Consider the following 22,034-nt stretch of genomic DNA (forward strand, 5'->3'; position numbering starts at 1 on the left):
GTCCTTTGACTGATGAAGATCACGTGCAGTGAAAGAAAAAATGCAAAACCTCAAACTGTTTTGATTCAAAGGGCTTATGCTTCAAAAGATGATTGAAGTTTAGAAGCTTAGGGGCTAACAAACTATACATTAAATGCAAATGCACGCAAGAGACTACCGATGCTGTTTGTTTTTTTAAAAGTTAAGCAAGTTTGGGTTGAGAAGATTTGGAGTGTGAGCACAGGAGGGTGCATTTGAGGTGCTTAAGTCTTGATCTGCCTGCAGCTTCTCCATTCCTGATTGCCCTGTCCCCAAGTGTTTTTTTCTGGGGTTTCAGACACACATTATTGGAAGCCTTATCAGAAGTGGCTTCAACAGAGACAACACTATAGAATACAACAGCTGGAACAATGTGGGGAAGGAGTAGACTGGGTTTTTAACTAAGTGACTTGTAATCTAGCATGCATTTGAGGAGGATTGGGGTGACTGTGGGGGTGATGGGGAGGGAGAGGCCACCATAGGAGTAGTTATTGTTCATATTGGCTCTGGTTTAGATGCCACAGCTTTGACAGACTCAGAGATTAATGTAGCCAGGGCACCATCCGTTCCTGTTGCTTAGGATACTTTCAGCTTGTGCAGCCTGAGGATGCTGACAAGCTGCTTGGAAGGCTAAGGCCTACCGCTTGCTCTTTAGATCCTTGTACCTCCTAGCTAGTGATGTCTGCCAGGGCTGGACTTACAAAATGACTATGAGAAGTGGCTAGTGCCTCATTACGGGATGGGGTAGATCCAGCAGTCCTGAAGGAAGCAATAGTAAAACCACCATTGAAGAAGCCAGGTCTAGATCCTGGCTATGGAGTATTACTGCTCAATTTCAAATCTAGCATTTCTGAGCAAGTCTTGGAGTGGGTGGTATCATGTCAGCTCCAGGCACTTTTTGGATGACATGGATTATTTGGATCCATTCCAGTCTGGCTTCTGGACTGGGTTCAGGACAAAAACTGCCTTGATCACCCTGGTGGATGGCTTACACTGGTGGATGGTTAGGGGGAGCATGACTCTGTTGGTTCTCCTGAACCTCTCAGTGGCTGTCAATACTATTGACCATGGTATCCTGCTGGACCATCTCTCTGGGATAGGACTTAGAGGCACAGCATTGCAATTTGGGGCAGTTGAACCCCTAGACGTGTGTCTTGGGCAGTACTGGGATGGTTAAAGGCTAAGTTGCTTTGGACCAATTTGGACACCCTCCACTTCGACTCAGATCTGAATCCGAAGTGAGTTCCAGATGTCTGAATCACTTGTTTTCCCCATTTTCCCATTGACTTGCATGGGAAAACACAAATAGCCATAACTTTTTTTCATTTTTTTATGATAGATACATGAAATCTGGGGACCTCTCAGCCCCCTTGGAGGGCTGCACCTGGAGGGCTGCACCAGGTGGAGGGCTCCACCTGCCAAATTTCAGACAGTTTAACCCAGTGTGTGTGTTTTTGCTAGGCGGAGTTTTTAAGAAATTTCCTCAAAAACTCTAAAAACACAGAGCTATAACTCTGCACTGTTTCCACAGAAGTGGAAGAACACATCTATGCCCATGGACCGAGTGACAAAAAACATAGATTTGGGACTTCATAGCTCTGTCATGTTATAATATAAAGCCATGGGTAAGACTCTCAATTCAATATATTTTTATTTTGAGTTTTTACATTGGGTCCCCCTGCCCACTCACCCCCTCAAAGAACACATCTTTGCCCAAGTATACACACTAAGAATCCCAGATCTGCTGCTTCCCAGCAGATCACAGATCTTCTGCTTCACCTCAAATGATGTGAACCATTTATGTGAGGCATGGTTCCTGATAGATCATCTGGATTTTATAGTGCATCCAAAATCACAGCCGAATCACAAAGCAAGCTCATGTCAGTGGCATGGATCCTATATTTCTCAGATCCAGGATGGCAAGAAAAAATAATGGATTCAAGATGCAGTTCCTTATGGGTCTTCTGGATTTTAATATAGTGTCCCCACAAATGCACCATTACATCACAGATCACATCCATGGCCACAGAGGAAAGTATTAAAATTATTGATCCTGTACTTAATGGAGCAAGCGTGATGTAAAAACATGAATCCATAACAATGACACTCCCATGCTTCATGGAACCATCATGGCATAAAAACATGGATTTGGTTCAGTGCATGGGCATCTATGTCATCTATGATTTGGCCATGGTTTCATGTGGATCCCATACAAAATTCTGATCCATGTTTTTGTGCTGTATCTGTGCCCATGAGTGGTGGATCCATGATTTTTATGGTTCAGTCTACAGAGGCAGATGTGCTCTGTGACTGGATGGTGGTTTGAGGGATTTACTTTGCAAAAATCATACGAAATCAAGAGGATTCCTGACAAGGATCCATGTTTTTGCGCTGCGGCTGCACCCACAAGTGGCAGATCCATTATTTTTCTGGTTCAGTCTACGGAGGCAGATGTGTGCTCTGTGATTGGATGGTAGTTTTGGGGGTCTCCCCTTTAAAAATCATATGAAATCATAAGATCCCTTTTTTATTTTATGTAGCCTCGTTTTACCAAGTCCCCATGGCACGTGCCTTCTTCTCGGCTTTGTTCTGCCAAAGGAGAGTGGGAAGGGTTAAGGCTTCCTCTGCCATGCCTGGCAGAGACTGGGTGGGGCAGTTGCTCCCAGTGGCTAAGACTAGAGCAGAGAAAGAAATGCCATGGAGCTTCCCTCTCACGTCCTGTCCCATCCTGCCGCTGCGGTCACTGCCGCCACCATCATCATTGAACACAGTGGCAGCTCCTCAGGGCACTGGGAGGTTGCTCAATTATCAGGCTGCTCACGCACCCCAGGGGGGTGCACTCCATCTTGGAGACGGCTGCTCAGGCCAAATAACCTTCAGAGAGTCCTCTCCTCTCCAGTAACACCACCTCTCAATGAGCAAACAAAGGCTGACTCACAGCAAATTTCCCTCCCTCCTCTTCCTCTCCCCTTCCCCCGCCTCTCCTGGAGGCTGGATCACTCTCAAATTAATACATATGGTGCCTCTGTGTCCTCTTGCCTCTGTGTCCCCCTCTCTCCTCCTTCTCCTGCTCCTCTGTGTGTGAACTTTCAGAAGTTGATACATTTTGGAGACAGCCTGTCTGGGTTGCTCAGAAGGTATAAGAAGAGCTACAAATGGGGATGTTAGAGAAATCTGCCACAGATTCAAATGAGGCCGGATTCTTTGGAATCCGGCTTCAGGAATCTCTGGCGGATCAGCCCCACTTACCTCCTCTCCTGGAGGATTCTGTGTGGAACGGCACAGCTGCTTTTTGCACCAGGAGACATTTCCATCTGTGTCGATTGCCATTTCTTTTTAAAAAAATGGCGATCGGCAGGATGTGCCCATAGACTTATACGCAAAATAGAGCCGTGAATCTTGCGTATAAGTCCATGTGGCCATAGGCTTATATGCAAGATTCACAGCTCTATTTTGCGTATAAGTCTATGGGCACATCCTGCCGTATAAGGCTATGTGGCCATAGGCTTATATGCAAGATTCACAGCTCTATTTTGCGTATAAGTCTATGGGCACATCCTGCCGTATAAGGCTATGTGGCCATAGGCTTATATGCAAGATTCACAGCTCTATTTTGCGTATAAGTCTATGGGCACATCCTGCCGTATAAGGCTATGTGGCCATAGGCTTATATGCAAGATTCACAGCTCTATTTTGCGTATAAGTCTATGGGCACATCCTGCCGTATAAGGCTATGTGGCCATAGGCTTATATGCAAGATTCACAGCTCTATTTTGCGTATAAGTCTATGGGCACATCCTGCCGTATAAGGCTATGTGGCCATAGGCTTATATGCAAGATTCACAGCTCTATTTTGCGTATAAGTCTATGGGCACATCCTGCCGTATAAGGCTATGTGGCCATAGGCTTATATGCAAGATTCACAGCTCTATTTTGCGTATAAGTCTATGGGCACATCCTGCCGTATAAGGCTATGTGGCCATAGGCTTATATGCAAGATTCACAGCTCTATTTTGCTTATAAGTCTGTGGGCACATCCTGCCAATCACCATTTTTTAAAAAAGAAATGACAATCGGCATGGAGGCAAAGGGCTCTCTGGTAGATTCAGGTAAGCGGCCCTCAGCTCTGCGGAATCCTTGCAGAGCGGAGCTGCTCCATGAGGATTCCAGGGGGGAGGAACGCATCGCCTCCCCCCCCCCACGGATTCCCCACCGGAACGGATGGTGGGGAATCTGTACATCCCTAGCTACAAATCTCCAAGGCAGCAGACAAGGTGCCTCATGGAGGAGCCGCTTCACTTTGGGGCGCCTTGGTGCTGGTCTGATCCACTTCATATCACAATGAGGAACCTCTGAATCAGCCCACTTCACCTCGTTATTCGGGCTTCAGAACGAAGCAGTGCACAGCCCTACTTTAAAGTCCTAAATGCCTAAGAATCACCGTCTGTTGCTGCTGCTATTGCTGTGTGTGTGAATTGTAATCGTACGTTCATATTTTTGTGATATTGTAAACTGCCTTGTGAGGGCAGTGCGCCCTGAAAGGTGGGCTTAAAAAAATATCTTAAAGTGCAATCCTATGCATGTTTAGACAGAAAAAAAAGGTCTATAACTCCTAGCATGCCTCATCCATCCGTGGGAGTTGTAGGCCTTTTTCTGTCAAAACATAAATACAATTGTGCCCTTAAAGAAATAAATAAGAACAGTACTATTTGAGTAACGCTAGGACCCTATTAATGCATTCCAATGTGGAATCCAGGGCTGGTTCACATATGAGATTGCACCACTGGTCCCCTAGAGCAGGGGTGGCCAATGTGTGGTCCACAGGCCACATGTGGCTCTTGCTTCCCCAAAATTATTTTTTAAAGATGTGTGGCATACAGAGAGGGTCAGCAAACTGGCCCCCAGACCTCCAGAAGTTGCCAACCCCTGCCCTAGAGGCAGTCATCCTTAGATTCCCACACCTGTTAACATGACAGATAAGAAGTGTAGGAACATGTGGTTACATGTGATGCTTCCTGTGATCTCCACGGCTCCATGAACTGCCCTCAGTTACACAACATTAGTTGTTACTGAGCAACTGTAGGGTTGATTGATCATGTTTATAGAGTATTAACTTACTTCTGTGACATGATTGTTGTATGTCAAGTCAGCTAACAGACTGAACTTTCTTCTCCAGCCAAAATATTAATATATACCCATTAATATAGTCCTTTAGTTGTGACAAATTTAAATGTTTATGTGGTGTGGTTTGAGTGTTTCAGTCACTTTTTTTTTTCCTGGCGGGGAGTGGGGATGTGTTCAGATGTGGGTTATAGATCCAGCTTCAAATTTCTGCTCAGTGCTCAGACATAAACTTTACTAACAGCATAATTCTATGCATGTCTGCTTAGAAGTAACTCCAGGTAAGCATACATAGGATTGCAGTCTAAGCGTCCTTGAACAAGTCTCATCCTAACATGGATCACTGGCTTGTTGTGTAGACATCCAAATTGTGAAGTAAGTTGTGCATTGCATAAATATGGTTTAGCAATCATGCATAATAATTAAATAAGTTGTGAATAATTCAATATGCAATTTATTTCTAACAATGCATGGGTTGTTAGGGTTCTGAGGTGGTTGGTTAACCATGGCAGCAACCCACTCTCACCTGGTTCAGATGACATGGTGAGCCACGCCTGCAAGGGTAAATAAGCAAATTGGCCTGCACACAACTGCATAGCGATCGTGTGAACTAGCCCAATATTTTATTAGATGGATATTCATGGTATACTTAAACTCCCTTCCAACGTGCTGACCTTGGGAGAAAAGCCAGCATACCGTTATGTGATTAGTTTTGAGAAACCTGAAATCATATGATTGATTGATTCAATTAATTAATACTTTTCATTAGAAAATAATCCCCAAATGGGGTACAAAATCAATAAAACACAATAAATCATGCAGCTTCAGCAGATAAAACTGTAAAACAGGGAAGAACAGAAATACAAATAATTTTACAAGATGCATCAAGACGCTGAAGTAAGCAGAAACACGTTGGTAGGGATGGATGAAACTGTCTATTTGAATTTCTCTTAGTTTCTCATTTTTTCCATTCTTAAATTACATTTGTCCCAAACTTAGATAATCAAAACAGATGCATAGAAATGCATAGACATTTTCTGTGCATTTTCTGCATAACATACGTATTTTTGCAAGCAATTTCCCAAATATAATGCATTTTAATGTTATTTTCCTAGTATATGCATATTTCTACACTTGTTTTGATTCGAGAACTCCATTGCAAAATTTAGAGAAGCAAAAGTGCAAATTTCAAAGGATAAGTGAGTTTTGGTTCACATGGTGCTTTTAAGGTGTGAAATTAGGTAACTTTGCCTTAAAATCTGTACACATTGGATTTTGGCATGTGATTGTAACTAAATATTAGAGACAATTAAATGATTATAAATTACGTCAAAAGCAACCCTGAACAGATCAAATGGATGTCTATATTCTGCAAACATCTGCTTTAGTTTAATGTAATGGAATGTACTGTCAGAATTAATAATAAAAAAAGGTTTGCCACATAATTAAATATATATTTTGCAAAAAAAAGGAAGTATGGAAATATTTTCTCTGCTTTTATGGAAGACTCAAAATAAGTCTTCCAGCTGTGACAATGTACCTGTTAGAAATGGCAATGAGTTCATTAACAATTATCTGTGTGACAAGTTTATATCCTCACAATCTCTCCCCACACACACACACCTCTAGATGTGGAAGAATCATGGCTATTGACTGTTTAATTTGCTTCTTGGACGGTAATTGTGTATGTGCTATTTCCACAGAAATTGAAAAAGAAAGCTGTGGTGATCCTGGAACTCCATTATATGGCATTCGAGAAGGGGAAGGGTTTTCCAATCGTGATGTATTAAGGTTTGAGTGTCAGTTTGGGTTTGAACTGATCGGAGAAAAATCTATTGTTTGTCAAGAAAACAACCAGTGGTCAGCAAACATACCAATCTGCATTTGTGAGTATAAATGCTTTATTCCAATGATTTTCTAAATGATATAGGGCAGTATGCTATGCTGCCTGTGCCTCTGCAGGATCTACACTAGCACAGTGGGGAGCTATCTCTTCATAACGGAATTGGAAGTGGGGCAGGTCAGCAAAGCTCACAGAAGGGAGCTACACCGACCTGTCCTGATCCAGAAATAAGCACTTCCAAGGATCCCTTCCGAAGCACCAACTCCCTGTTGCATTAGCGGTGGGCCCAGCTGATGCAACAGAATGAGCGGGAGTGTAGTGGCAGGACACGACACTGCCCATATATTATTAAACACAGCTGAGTTCAAATTTTAGTTCCAATACAAGTAAATAGTTCCTATCTTCATCCAGAAAATAATGTTTATGAATGGGGCTGTTGAGTGCCTTCATATAATACTATCATGTCATAATTTCATGCAAAAGCAGCATATTTTGTATTTATGTTTTATCTTTATTATGCACTGTTTTATAGCTACTTTTAGATACTCATTATATTTCATGAAGTTAGTAATGGCTAAATTCTAATCAAGGGCATTTAAATTATTTGCTGACATGCCCCCCATCATGTAATAAACATGAATATTGTTTAACTCATATATAGTCATAAATATCTATATATTTAACTGTCTAATATTAATGTAGAGCAAAATCTACCAATTGTGTAATATTGTCATGTATAGGATATACTAAAAAAAAAGAAGCATTCTATAGAATATTGTAAGGAATATCACACACACAAACACAACGTAATTATTCAAAAATTCTTATACATTATGTTAATGTTAGTGAAACAGCACTATTAAATATGAAATATTGTCTGGCTAACAAGGAAAGCTGAAAAACCCTTTGTGCCTAATGCAATTCTTGTGCTTATTTGTGAACGACAAATTATCATGGCAACATTGACCTTCTGACTCTTAATGTACTGTGTGGAATTGTCCATTTGAACAGTTCCCTGAAGGGGAAAATAAGTAGTACCAAATGATTAAGGGCTGTTAGACATGATAAATCACGAGGCCTACTTTAGTATATTATAACCACTTTATTTCCCCGAGGGTCTGTTGTTTGCAGGTATCCTTGCAGATAGAAAAGGGTGGACAATAGAAGCGAATAAGATAATCAGTTTGAAAAACTATATTGGTTTTACAGCCAGCACAAAGATACTTGCCTCAATCCAGCTACAGTGGTCCATCTATGGAAAGAGGTTTCTGCCTCCAAATCTACTACAATAAGGGCATAAGGGCCCTGTAAGGGGGAAACACATCCAGCACAGCTTTCTAAAAGGACATGTTTTCAGTTCCTCTCCTTCCAAGTAGAGCTTGTCACAAAATGTAGAGCACGACTTCTTAGAAAAGACAGAAATAGGAGGAACGGATGTGTACCATTCATCCCAAAGGCTGCAATCTGCTATTGTGTGTGGGGAGATTGAGGAAGGGTCACCTGGCTTTTCCAGCTTCAGTCATTTTGCAATAACCATGTGGTTCAGTGGGGTGCACAGCCTTCTGGGGTTGTGTGATATTTTCAAGATAATGGCCATTAGCTCTTTCAATGAGAAAATGAACATACATAGACATTTAAGAATGAGATTGTTATTGGGAACACCAATTTAAAGTAGCTTCTGATCTCTTTTCCAATTTTTCCCTTGGTTTTTGACAGTTCCTTGCCTTTCTAATTTCACGGCACCAATGGGAACTGTTCTTTCTCCTGACTATCCAGAGGGATATGGAAATAATTTGAACTGCATCTGGACAATCATCTCAGATCCAGGGAGCCGGATTCACCTCTCCTTTAATGATTTTGACTTGGAATCTCAATTTGACTTCCTTGCAATTAAAGACGGTGACTCTCCAGATTCTCCGATACTTGGCACATTCACTGGAGCTGAAGTACCATCCCATCTGACTAGTAACAGTCATATTCTGCACTTGGAATTTCAAGCTGATCACTCAATGTCAGGTCGAGGATTTAATATCACATATAACAGTAAGTAGCATTTTAAGTCAGAGTCTAACATTCAGATACAAGCCATTCTTTATAGATTTCATATGCTCCCCTCCCCCCCCCCACCCCCCAACACACAAATCTTACTAGCTAGTTGCAAAAACAGTTTCACAAGTATCGAGAAAGAAATATGACCAGTATTCTTCCACCGGCCCCAGTGTGTAGCTTTCAACGCTCTGAATACCTTGTAAATTTCATGGTTCACCTTTAGTACGGTGTTACATTTTAACTACATATCGCTTACGGAAAACAAACACTGTATAGCCTCCACATGGAAATCACTTTAATGGCTCCGCAATGGAGCTGTCACATGATGATTCAGTCATGCAGTTGGTCAGCAAAATAATTTGAAGGAAGGAACTGGATTATGTTGCAGAATGTCATCCAGATGCTCACCAATGTAATTTGGGCCCCAAATAGTGCTTGGTGCAGGCAGACGGCCATCATTACCCCCAAAATGGATACCCAAAATGGATCTGTTTCAAGCTCACCCCACCACAAGAGCTGTCCCAACTTTTCTCTTTCCCTGTTTATTTGGAGGGAAAGGGCTCAATGTAGAGCCTCCATGAGACTTCCCACATCTTTGAATGTAGTGCCCCACATAGTCCCCACATCTCTGAATGCAGTGTCTTATAGACACTGGGAACTATGCAGATTAGATTTCCCCTGGTTTCTGATGGCCTTGGATACCACTGCATATATCCATGACTGTGAGTTTACGGGATCTACAGTGTATGAAAGAAATGCTTATATTTTTCAAGGGTGTTGGTTTTGCTGCACATCATTCCCAAAGCAGAGCTTTCCATGTAGGAGCAAGCATATCATAAATACCCCCCCCTTCTTCTTCGTGTGCATTATATTTGCAGTAATAAATAAATATTTCCTAATTATTTTAATTTGCTTTCCTGTGGTGTTTCTTTGTAATGTGATTACAACACCAGTCAGAGTTGCTGTGAGATTAATATGTGCTTAGTGATTTGGGTATTTTTTCCGTCCTCCAGGATAAGGGCATTTCATCTGTCAGTGATGAAGCTGACATTTTAATGTTTCAGCGCCTTGTAAATATGGCAAAAGAGTAGTCTGTTTATATTGGCCATTCTGAAAGAATATATGGCTGTTCTGTCAGTCTAAAAAAAATCTACTGTGCTTAAGCAATTAATAGCAATATAGGCTTACTCCTTTTTGAAGTTGACACTGGTGGCAGGTGCTGACACTAATACGTTGTCAAAGTGTAATGGAAGAACATTACAGTTAAATTAGCTGCAACATATGTCATAGCAACTTCTTATATAAAACTGCTTGTTTGCCACTAGTGATTTTCTCTCTCTTTTGCTTCTCGGATTTTGCCAGGGTTTGGCTGATGCTAAGGGTTATCCTAAATTAAAACACAATGCTTCTCTTTCCTGTGCACATTACAAAATATTTTTTAGTAGGATGTCTTTGGTCTTTCATACCTATTGAAGTTTGCACCCCTGCACACTTTGGATCTATTTTTCTTTGGAAAAATAAAGCAAAATCTTTGAAATGTCTGTTAGATAATTAAGGGTGCAATCCTATGCATGTTTAGGCAGAAAAGTCCTACTAGTTCCAAGTAAGTGTACATAAGATTGTGGCCCTGCTTAGATTTATATGCACCACTTATATGAAAGCAAGTGGTGCATTTTAGCATTTTAGACGTTGAGCTTTGCTGTTTTAAATCTGTACTTTAAATCTCTGCATTGCTGCTAGGTTTTACGCTAGTTTTACTCTGGCTGTATTGTTATGCTGCAGTTTTAATGTTTTATATATTTTATATTGTTTTACTGTGTGCTTGTTGGTTTTAGTTTTTGTGAACTGCCCAGAGAGCTTCGGCTATTGGGCGGCATAGAATAAATAAATAAATATAAAATAAAATAAAGAAATAAAAAATAAAAGGACTGAAAGGAAGGAAGGAAAAGGATAGAAAATAAACCGAACGTATCAGTGTCTGTGTTTACTTGTGCAGCTGATATGTTCTGACATACAACTGATAATGCAGTGGGTGGATCGTATTGAGAAACAGTGTCGGTGTTTGGCTATCCTGTTCTAGCTGTTACTGGCCAAAGACGTAAGATATGAGCATATAAGGATCCTCCTTTCTTTGCTGAATTTGCGGGACACCCACAGTGCACATAAACATTTACCCCAAAGAATTTATATTTCCTCAAAGAAGCAATTTATATTTTCCTCAAAGAGCAACTCTGCCTTGGATCCTGCAGAATCCTTCATTCACAGAACTGCTTGGACCCAGGGAGCTGTGGCAAATAGTTTAGGGATGGTGGAGGAGGCATTTTTTTGCAAATTCCCCCTCAGCCACCCACACCATATCCAATGCTGTTGCAGGTGAAAGGAGGAGGAGAAATAAAGAAACAAGACACAAGTATGGTATTAAAACTCGGGCCACATTAATTGAGAGATCTGCAAAGGGGAAGACCTGAACAGGCAACTGATCTATGCTGGCAACTAGCCAGGCAGTATATCGGGCGAGACGTTCTGGGCCTGTTGAATGGCATCTGTGAGATCGCCACCCCTCAGGACTGCCCCATTTAGGGAAGGGAGGCCTTCCCATGTCACCCCTTCCCAGGCTGCAAAACTCCAAGTGGTTCAGGTGAGTTGCTCTCAAATGTAATCCTTATCTTCCAACTGGGGCCACAAAACCCTGAGCGGGAAGCCTCAGGTATTGCCTTTCACCGAAACGGTGCCTCAGGATGCTCACCCACCCTGTCCCCACTAAAGGTGCCTGCACATACCTGCCCTAGATGTGACCAAATTAACCTAACCTTCGAAACAAGACCAGATTAACACATTCCTGAACCCCACTAACAGTGTGAGATCAGTAAAAAGACACATACATAATCCAATCAGACTATGCACCAAAAACTGCCTCCACACCCCAAATCCGGCCAGCCACAGGTCCCTACCCCCAGGTAAACACTCAGAACAGGCTAGAGAGGCCATAACCGCCTAATAACATGGCAAAAACGCAGAGAGCAAAGCCCGCTGGATAAGTGGGAGTGGATATGCTGCTCGTCGCTGCTCTTCTACCTGCCCAAAGGCCTCGTTGTGAGAAGGGAAGGCCCTGGAAGACGCAAGGATGCAAATGGCGTACTGGATGCCATTTGCAACCGTAAATGTCTTAGTTTAAGGTATAATGGCCATTTACTGCTGCAGTTACCTTAAACTAGGGATGGCAGAGAATTCCACCACGGATTTCAGTGAGGCCGAATGCACTGGCATTTGGCCCCCCGAAATCCGTGGTGGAACGGCCTCCCATCCCCCGCCACCCCACCCCCCATCTAGGTAAAAAAAAAACTTATTAAAACCCCACTGGTTAAATCCTTAGCAGTCAGAATTTTCAAGGAGAGACAAAATACATTTTGATCATCAAAAAGTGAGAACAAGTACAAAACCTTTCTTAAGCGTCAATGACTGTTGTTTCTCCCTCTTTCCCTCCCTCCCTCTCTCTCAAAAGAGGTGAGCAGCATACAACTTCATCAATCAGAGATAGCCACTGGTTTAAAAAATGAACTGTCGCAAAGAGATATTTTTCAACAGCTTGTTCTTGGCTGCCAGCCTCTTGACTTTATCAATGAATGACTGTCTGTATTATGGGCTCCATGCATCATATAAGTCTAGGCACCAAGGAACAGAAAAGAGTTGTTAATGCTGAACATTTACTGTACTCTCTGCAATAATCAGGATTTTCTACACCAGCCTAAAATCCTGCATTTAAAACGGGGCTTTCCGCTTCCATTTTAAATGCAGGATCACAACTGATTCCCTTTACACGCACTTCCTTCTCTGTAGATGGCCATTCCCATAGCGTTATGTTTCCGTGAAGAGGCATTGCACACACTCCAGGTTCAGCGATACTTGCTCCTGGTTTCCTGCCCCTTTCCCTCCCCTTGCACATTACTGGTGGATGGGGACTGACACACGGACAGCAGCACCCCCCCGATCTCCCCGCCTCCCAGTCCCATGCTTTTGGCCAATCCCTGCCACTCAGCCCCTCCGCTGCTACTCCGCTCTGCCACCCCCCCTTGCCACCATGCACTGCTGCGCTGCCGTTCTGCTGCTCTGTCATTCTGCCACTCTGTTTTGAACAGGCAGGCTGAAAACAGTAAGAAGCCAAAATGGCGCAGGAGCGGGAAGGCTGAATGCGCATCAGACCTTTGTCATCACCTTGCACCTTTGACATCATGATCACCCCCCCAACAGCCACACTCAGTGCTTCATTCACGCTAGGGGAGAAATACATGGGGAGGACATGGCTCCATTTGTGCATATCTGGAGAAATACCCCATTTTTTTTCCATTTGAGGAAAACACGGGATAGGTGGGAGGAAATAGTGGAGTAATGCCTGGACAACGATGATCTCATGTAGTGGACTCACACAATTCAGTGTGTGAGCAACCACGAATGCGCAATGAACTTGAGGTGTAGAGATCACCATAGAATGCCAACCATAGTCTTACCTTTATGAAGGGAATATAAACATCTCTTAATATTTGTTGCTTTCAGTTTTGTAACCACTTAATAGTAAATATTACATTTTGATTGGGTTATATGGGAATACAAAATACTTTCTTTCTGAACTTGCAATACCTAGGCTTTGTATAAACTTGGTATCTATTCCATAGTTACAAAAGGTCCATTCCAAAGAATTGCAGAAAGCGAAAGGCCATCCCTTACTCTGGGAATGGGGTGGGGTGGAATATTATGTGGAACATATAAAGCCTGAGTTGAATGGAGCTCTCAAATGTACCTGTGTATCTGAAAGGTTTATCATACTCTCACACCCTGTCCCTTCCCTGTTTCTGTTTTAAAGCTTTTGGACATAATGAGTGTCCTGATCCTGGTATACCCATCAACGCACGTCGCTTTGGTGACAACTTTCAGTTGGGAAGTTCAATCTCTGTCATTTGTGAAGAAGGATTTATTAAAACTCAAGGAACTGAAACCATTACTTGTGTGTTGATGGATGGAAAAGTTATGTGGAGTGGACCTATCCCTAAATGTGGAGGTAGGATGAGCATCTTCATTTAGTTCAAGATATTTTTTTGTCATATATTTACAATGTATTAATATAGCTTTTGAGTTGGTGGTCCATATGTTATGTATAAAGGGGCCTGGTCTCCATCTTAACGCCCCCCCCACTTCCCACACTAGGGTCCTGATCTGGTTACCTACTCTATGCTACGGCAAAAGTGTGTATGTGGTGAGGGAGGGAAACATAGCTGCTAGACACACATTTAAAGTAATGTCTGTTTTGGCCCTTAGCCTGCAATCTGTACCACCTACATGGGAGTAAACCCCATTCTACTCACTTGAATTTACTTCTGAATAGGCCCTATGTAAGATTACCTCTATGCTGCTCTAGTACGTCTCTTATTCCGCTGCTTGGGTTTTTGTCTTCCCGTTAAAGTTCTGAAGGTGAACCCAGTCCTAATCCTACAACCACAATGGTATTTCATACATGTTTGCGCAGCCACATTTGCAATTTCCTTTTATTTATGAGCATCATAAATGCAACAGTTCCAGCTTGACAGTAACAGGTCATTGCTTTCTTCTTTTCAGCTCCATGTGGTGGGCATTTTTCTTCTCCCAGTGGAGTCATCCTTTCTCCAGGCTGGCCTGGGTATTATAAAGACTCCTTGAATTGTGAGTGGGTGATTGAAGCTGAACCAGGACACTCTATCAAAATTACATTTGAAAGGTCTTGACAAAAGCTTTTTCTCCTTATATTTCCACTTTTTACTGATAAACTGGAGATTTATTTCCACAGTTATGCAAATAGAAAACTATTTTTTTTTCATTTAGCAGACTTTTTTTGCTTTTGTTTGTGTGAGAATATCCACATATTTTAGGGCTGTTGGAATGTAAACCAGATTAATTCTGTCAACGGAGTAATTGAAGAGTACTAGTAAAGTATCAGCAAACTGCAGCAGTCTTCAGTCTCATATTCCTTTTTCTGTGCCTCAAATGGAAGACCATAGTGGTAGAGTATGTGCCTTGCATTCTCAAAGTTCTAGGTTCAACCTTCTTCTGTATCATCCAGTTAAAGGCTCATGTGGGGCCATGATGTCATGGCAAAGAGGGTTTGCATGCAGAAAGATTTTCTCCCTCTCCAGTGAAGCTGAATGGTGAGAGATTCAGGATAGACTAGAGGAAGTACTTCTTCACATATAGTTTAGCCTGAACGCCATTTCTTTATGAGGATAAATAAAATAAATAAATATAATTGAACTATGGAATTTTTGCTACCACAAGATGTAGCTATGACTACCAGCCCAGGTGGCTTTAAAGGGGAATTGGACAAATTAATGGAGGCGGAGGGAGCAATCCTATGGCTGCTAGACAGCGGCTAGATGGCCATAGGATATGCAGTTTTCCGGGAACTGACCTCAGAGTCCACACTCTGAGGTCAGCTCCCGGAAAACTGACCTTGTCTCACTTCTGTGCTGCCTTGAAGGCAGTGCAGAACAACCCTGTCCTCCGCACTCACAAGATGAGCACAGAGGGGCCAAAAAGGGGTGTGGCTGGGGGGCATTCCAGTGCGGGGAGAGAGTAGCTGCATGTACGACACATCTTATGTGTCGTACAGCAGCTTCCTTCCATGCTCCTGTGGCTAGATGGCTGCAATCGGTTGTCTAGCCAAAAAAGCAGAGCAGAGGAAGTGCAGAGGGCATAATCCCCTCTGTGCTTCTCCTGCCGTGCTTAGGATAGGCGGTCACCTCCGAGTTCGGAGGCAGCCGCCTATCTCGATACGATTGCACCCTAAGGTGGTTGTTGCTACCTCCAGTAACAGAGGTAGTAGGATCTCAATACTAGTTCCCAGGAAATATGAGCAGGATGGTATTATTGCCCTCATGTTCTGTTTGTGGGCTTCCCATAGGCATCTGGTTGGCCACAGTAGGAACACAATGCTAGAATAGATAGGTCCGTTCTCTCCTCCAGTACAGCTCTTCTTATATTCTTAGCAAGTCCCAGGCATCTCCAGTGAAAAAGGTCTCAGGCAGCAGTGTTGGGTAAGACCTCTATTTGAGAACCTGCAGCTGTTGCCAGTCTGGACTACTTGGATCAATGAGCTACATCAATATAAGGGTCATCTTTAAAGGAGTACCAGAACTATGACAGATGAAAGCACAGACGGCAAGTTGTCATAGTTATCAACATCACCATTATCATCATACAATTTCAATGCACACTATCTTATGCTATGGTAGTATCTCTTTTTCTCTCCTGTACCTCAGATGCATGCTCCCAATGAATGCTCTCCACCTTTCTATCATGTATATCACTGTCTTTTGCAAATACGGCCTATCTTTCCGCATATCTTTCATATGATAGGGATGTATGAAAGTCACTTACCTTTTCGTGGATTCTGTTCGTGGGGGGGAGGCGCTCCGTCTCTCCCCCCAGAATCCTCGACGGGGGGGAGGCAATCCAGTCCTCCCCCCGGAATCCTCGACGGCTGGCTCTGCTCTGCGGCGGCTCCGCGGAGCAGCTGGCCAGGCCAGGGCCATCCGCAGCTGGATTTCCAGCCGTGGACTGGCTGGTGCGGATGCAAATGGTGGCCGCCATAGTGGACGCCATTTGCGTCCAGCCAGGGAGCTATGATAGGCTACGTAAGTCTTTACGTAGCCTATCATGTCTGGGTAAAAAAAAAAAAAAAGGTGCACGCAAATGGCTACGTTTGCGTTCCTCATTTTTCGCCTTTTAGTCTACGTAAATATTTACATATACTATTACAGCAAAAAGAAAGGGGAACGCAAATAGCGTAGTGGGCACTATTTGCGTTACTTTTTTCCCCGCTGTTTTAGCCTACGTAAAAAATACGTAAAATAAAATAAGGCGAAAAATAAGGCGAAATAAATAAGGTGAAAAATAAGGAACACAAATGGCGGCTGCTGTAGCTGCCACCATTTGCGTACGCCATTTTTTTTTTTTTTTACCCAGACATGATCACGTCTGGGTAAAAAAAAAAAGAGACCAGACTGCAAATGGCAGCCGTGGCAGCCGGTCAAAAGACCAGCTGCCGCCGCCAAAGCCGCCGCTGGAGCCGCTGCTGGAGCCGCCGCTGTCCGGAACGTCCGCCCCAGGTAAGTCTCGTCCCGGGGGGGATCCGCGGGGGGCGGGGGGTGGCAGGCCATTCTGCCATGGATTTCAGGGGCTCTGGCATTCGGCCTCACTGAAATAGGTGGCGGAATTCTCCGCCATCCCTACTTCCACCAATCACTTGTTTTAATCTACAACACCATATCACCACATTGTTTTACCTTCACCAAGCATCTCAAGATCCAAAGCAACCATGGGTAGGTCCTTCAATATGCATGCTAGTAGAAATCTCAATATGGTAGAGAATTAGATATTTTCTTTTCAGACTCCAAACCTATTCTGTTGCAACCAAACATCTCATATTAGAAAGCAACCGCCCAAATCTTGCAGCATGTGGCTGCTGGAAATCTCGGTGTGGTTCTGAATGATTTTTTTGTCTCATTCCTGTTGGTGCAATAGAAAAACCAGAATAAAAACCTTGAATTACAATGTAATACAGGCTTACCTTGTAGTGACACACAAAAATAATATAAGGATGGTGAGGGGTGCAAGAAGACAGCTCCCTCTTACTGTTCACCCCATCCCGCAAGCTATTGGTGTAAGCAACAAAAACATGTGGGCCACCTCACAGTAGGATTCCTCTAGCAATACAGTAAGGCTCAGATGTTTCATAAGGCAATACAGGACCAGGACAACGTGGAGCATCCTTGCTGGGCCTAGACACTCCATCCTCCCAATCTGGATTTGGGACTGAAAGACCCAGGGAAAGTGTGTGTGCATGGAGGGTAACTTGTAAGCAAGCACAATTTGTGACATTGCACAACATCATGACTGATCGATCATGGGGCACATCAGATAAGGCATCAGCCTTAGCTTCCAATTTCCTGCCTTTGTGGATTTTGGACCAATTTGAGATAGCCTTATCATTTGGTCTTTTAAACTGGCAGGTTTTTTGATGACTGAATTTCCTTGGTTTTTGAAAAGCAAATATCTCCCAATGTGTGTGTCTCTGTGTGTTTACACACACACACACACACACACACACACACACAGCTCTGTCTGTCTCTGTCTTTCTCTCTCTGTGTCTTTGCAATCAGAGGTACAGTGCTTCTGAACATTGAGGTCTTATCTGTAATATAAATATAAGAAGAGCCATGCTGGATAAGATCAAGGGTCTAGTATTCTGTTCACACAGTGGCCAACCAGCTGTCCACGATGAACTCACAAGCAGGACATGGGTGCAACATCACCCTCCTGCCCATGTTCCCTAGCAACTGGTGTAAATAGGCATACTGACTCTGATACTGGACATAGCTATAGCCGTCATTACTAGTAGCACTTGATACTCTTACCCTCCGTGAATTTGTCCAATGCCCCTTTACAGCCATCCAAATTAGTGGTCATCACATCTTATGGCAAAGAATTCCATAGTTTAACTAAGCACTGTGTGAAGAAGTACTTCCTTTTACCTGTCCTGAATCTCCCACCAATCAGCTTCATGGGATGACCCTGGGTTCTAGTATTATGAGAAAAGGAGAAAAATGTCTCCCTATCCACTTTCTCTAACTATGCATAATTTTAAACACCACTATCATACAGTGGAGGCCGGTGGCCAGTCTGAATGGTGGGACGGAGGGCAAGTCAGCAGAGGGATAGCCAAGGGGTCATGAGAGGCACAGTCAAGAGCTCATGAGAGGCAGAGCCAAGGAGGACCAGTGGATGAGGAGCAATCTTTGAATCTCCAACCCATAACACAGAAGGAGAAAACTGAGGCACAGAACATGCAAGGGGGGTGGGTAAGAAATCAACATAACCACACAGAAGTACTCCATTGCATCCACATTCTTCTAGCAATAACTCCCATTTCACAGAGTCAGGTGACTTTAAGATAATGAATGGGAGAAGAGAGTCCACATAGCCATAATAACAATGATAATAATTAAAATAAGATGTGATACTCTCAGAGCCACATAGATAAATCGGTGAAAAATAGGGAATGCAAATGGCGGCCGCTGTAGCTGCTGCCATTTGCGTACGCTGTGTTGTTTTGTGGGGTTTTTTGAGGTTAGCCGTGTTAGGCTACGTAAATTCTTACATAGCCTATCATGGTCCAAGGATGGCAATGGCGGTGGCAGCAGCCCTGCCGCAGCCGGCCAGGAGACCAGCCGGCATCACTGCCGGAGCTGCCACTGCCAAATCAACCCAAGGTAAGTGCCATCCTGGGGGGATTCTGTGGGGGGGGCAGGAGGCCATTCCGCCACGGATTCCTGGGGGGCGGATTCTACTGGAATCCGTGGTGGAATTCTCCGCCATCCCTATTTGGAACATAAGAAGAAGTTCTGAAAGCCTCCCAACATCCAGGCTTTTGTTCTGAAAGCATCCCCAAATCCATCATAAACATCCACCAGAGCAGGCCTACTCAGAAGCAGCAAAGTACAAACTTATTTATTTATTTCTGTACCACCCAATAGCCAAAGCTCTCCAGATTATGCATATCTTACTTGTAAGAAGTAAGGATTGGACTGCTCAGGAGAAAGTATAAGCATCCCTTGATATGTAATGATGATAATGATTATATCCCTTGAAAGTAGGGATGTACGAAAGTCACTTACCTTTTCGCGGATTATGTTCATGGTTGGGGGGAGGCGCTCTGTCCCTCCCCTCGGAATCCTCAACAGGGGGGGACGCGATGCGGTCCTCCCCCCCAGAATCCTGCCCGGCCGGCTCTGCTCTGCGTCGGCTCCGCGGAGCAGCCGGCCAGGGCTGTCCGCAGCTGGATTTCCGTCCGCGGACTGGCTGGTGCAGACGCAACAGACATTACTTTAAAGATGTAGCTAGGACCGAACATCTCCCCCTCCCATTTTTACTCTAGAGTAGGTGCAGGGTGGCAATCCAGTCCAGTCACCCCTACACACACACACACACACACACACACTGTGGGCCTGATATGGATTGGGGCCCCTGCACCTACAATTTCTACTGCAAAATTGTGATCAGTTTGTCTTTATGGATTACTACTTTGCAAAAGGAATTGCAGCTGCCCCCCCCCCCGCCATATTGGGCCCATAGCAGGGGAAAGGGTTGAACCTCTCCCAACCCACAAATCTGGATCCCTGCACCAACTCCAGAGCAAAACTGGAAAGAAATCATAGCTGCTAGATGTGTCTTTAAAGTAATGTCTGTTTTAACTCTCAAATTGTGATCCTTCAGGCTTGAACTGGTCTTTTTGAATTCTGTTTCTCTGTGAAATACTTTCCTTTCAATAATAATAATAATAATAATAATAATAATATGCTAATAATAATGATTATAATTTTAAAAAGCATGTGAGAACAAAGTTGTATCTCACCTCTTTGAGGAGGGTATGTTTAATGGGGCACTGAATGTCTGAAATCACAGGGGCATTTACTATGCCATTTTATGGGTCCTTCACTATCATCTGACCCTCTGTGTACATTTGAAATCTGCTACATTGAAGCAATAAATGCTCCATATACTGATTGAGCTACTATTAATCTCACTGTCTATCCTGGGTTGTGCAATCTGGATTTGGGGATGGAATCTTACATAGTGGGTCCAATAAGCAGAATTTTATATGGTAATTGTGGTAATCCTCACCTAATCAATTTGTCTTCCCTTCTGTGTGAGAGAAGCAGGGCTGACTGGGCAGGTTAGTTACCAACACACTAATTCTTTTGAGCAGCCTTCTAACCAATCTCCTGATTTCCTCCAAGAGAGCTCAGGTCCCAAGCACTATGACTCCTGCTGGAAACTCAATTAAGACAGCTGCTTTGTTAAACTGTTTAGTTTTAAGTGGTGCTAACCACTGTAGGCCTATCATTGCTTTTGATACTAAGTAATTGACTGAATTATCCAGATTCGTTGAGCTCTGAAAGCTGGCTAAGTAAGGGCTGATTTGCATGTTCATGTATTTGTGGAGCTTTGAGAATCAGGAGGTATGAATCATGTTTCTGATTCCACTTTCAGATGTATCGTAGACCTCATCCTCAATGAGATTCATACACTCCATGTCAGATTATGTTTTTTCTCTCTGGCAACAGGAATAGCAATAACATGATATGTTAAATGTTGCAAGTCCACACATCGTCAGACTGATAGGAAACAATAGCAGTAAGAAATGCAGATTAGCACTTTTTATCTTAATGTGATGTTGAAGCCTAATTATTACCCCTTAAATGCCTGCAGTTCATCATCTCATTGCTAAGTACTGCACTAGACTAATGAGCTTAGACCTTGAACACCATACCATTAATTTAAGTTATTTCCCAGAAATAACATTGTATGTTTCAAATATGCATATAGTTTAGTTTAATGTTCCCCTGTTTTTTCCTAGTTGCTTAGATACTTAATATTTGCTACTTCTGAAAAATGATACTAAAGTGGGCTTATGTTTCTTTATAATTAAAGTGTATTAAACTCTTATAGTCAAATCTCACTTAGGGTAGATGCACACAATTGTTTGCCCAGTGATAACACAATTTGTATATAACCACTTGATGAAATGGCCATCCATTTTGTCCTTCCTAGTAATCTGCATAGTCTTAAAACACTTCAGGGGGAGATATATGGTTTTCTTTACCCACCCTCCAATTCATTATCATTTTAGCTAACAATGATGGTTGCTTGTTTTGAGGGAGGGTATCACTGTTTAATCCCGCATAATTTATTATTTTACCATATGAAGCTTGGCAAAAAAAAAATCATTTTCTTTTAGCTCTCTGTAAAACAAGAATCAAAACACCTATCTTACAATCTTGGGCTGCAATCTTATATGTACTTACTAGAGACTAGGCCCTATTGGACAATATTTTAATGCCTTCATTCAAATCTGTAATATGACACTTGGAATACTGTCTAAAATTCTGGTCACTGTGCTTCAAAGAAGGTTATGGTA

At 42.9% G+C, this 22,034-nt stretch overlaps 1 protein-coding gene across 1 annotated transcript in view; it reads left to right on the forward strand.

Annotated features, from left to right (window-relative positions):
* Positions 1-22,034, forward strand: part of CSMD3 (CUB and Sushi multiple domains 3) — an 819,154-nt gene that overhangs the window by 387,739 nt on the left and 409,381 nt on the right. The window contains exons 12-15 of the mRNA XM_084851442.1: positions 6,843-7,025; positions 8,699-9,025; positions 13,890-14,084; positions 14,639-14,777. Coding sequence (XP_084707568.1) covers positions 6,843-7,025; positions 8,699-9,025; positions 13,890-14,084; positions 14,639-14,777 — 844 coding nt within the window. The remainder of the gene's footprint in view (positions 1-6,842; positions 7,026-8,698; positions 9,026-13,889; positions 14,085-14,638; positions 14,778-22,034) is intronic.

Source organism: Heloderma suspectum, chromosome 4 (genome assembly GCF_057233095.1).
Source record: "Heloderma suspectum isolate Gila_16-S chromosome 4, 16-S_ref, whole genome shotgun sequence".
Taxonomy (NCBI): Eukaryota; Metazoa; Chordata; class Lepidosauria; order Squamata; family Helodermatidae; genus Heloderma; species Heloderma suspectum.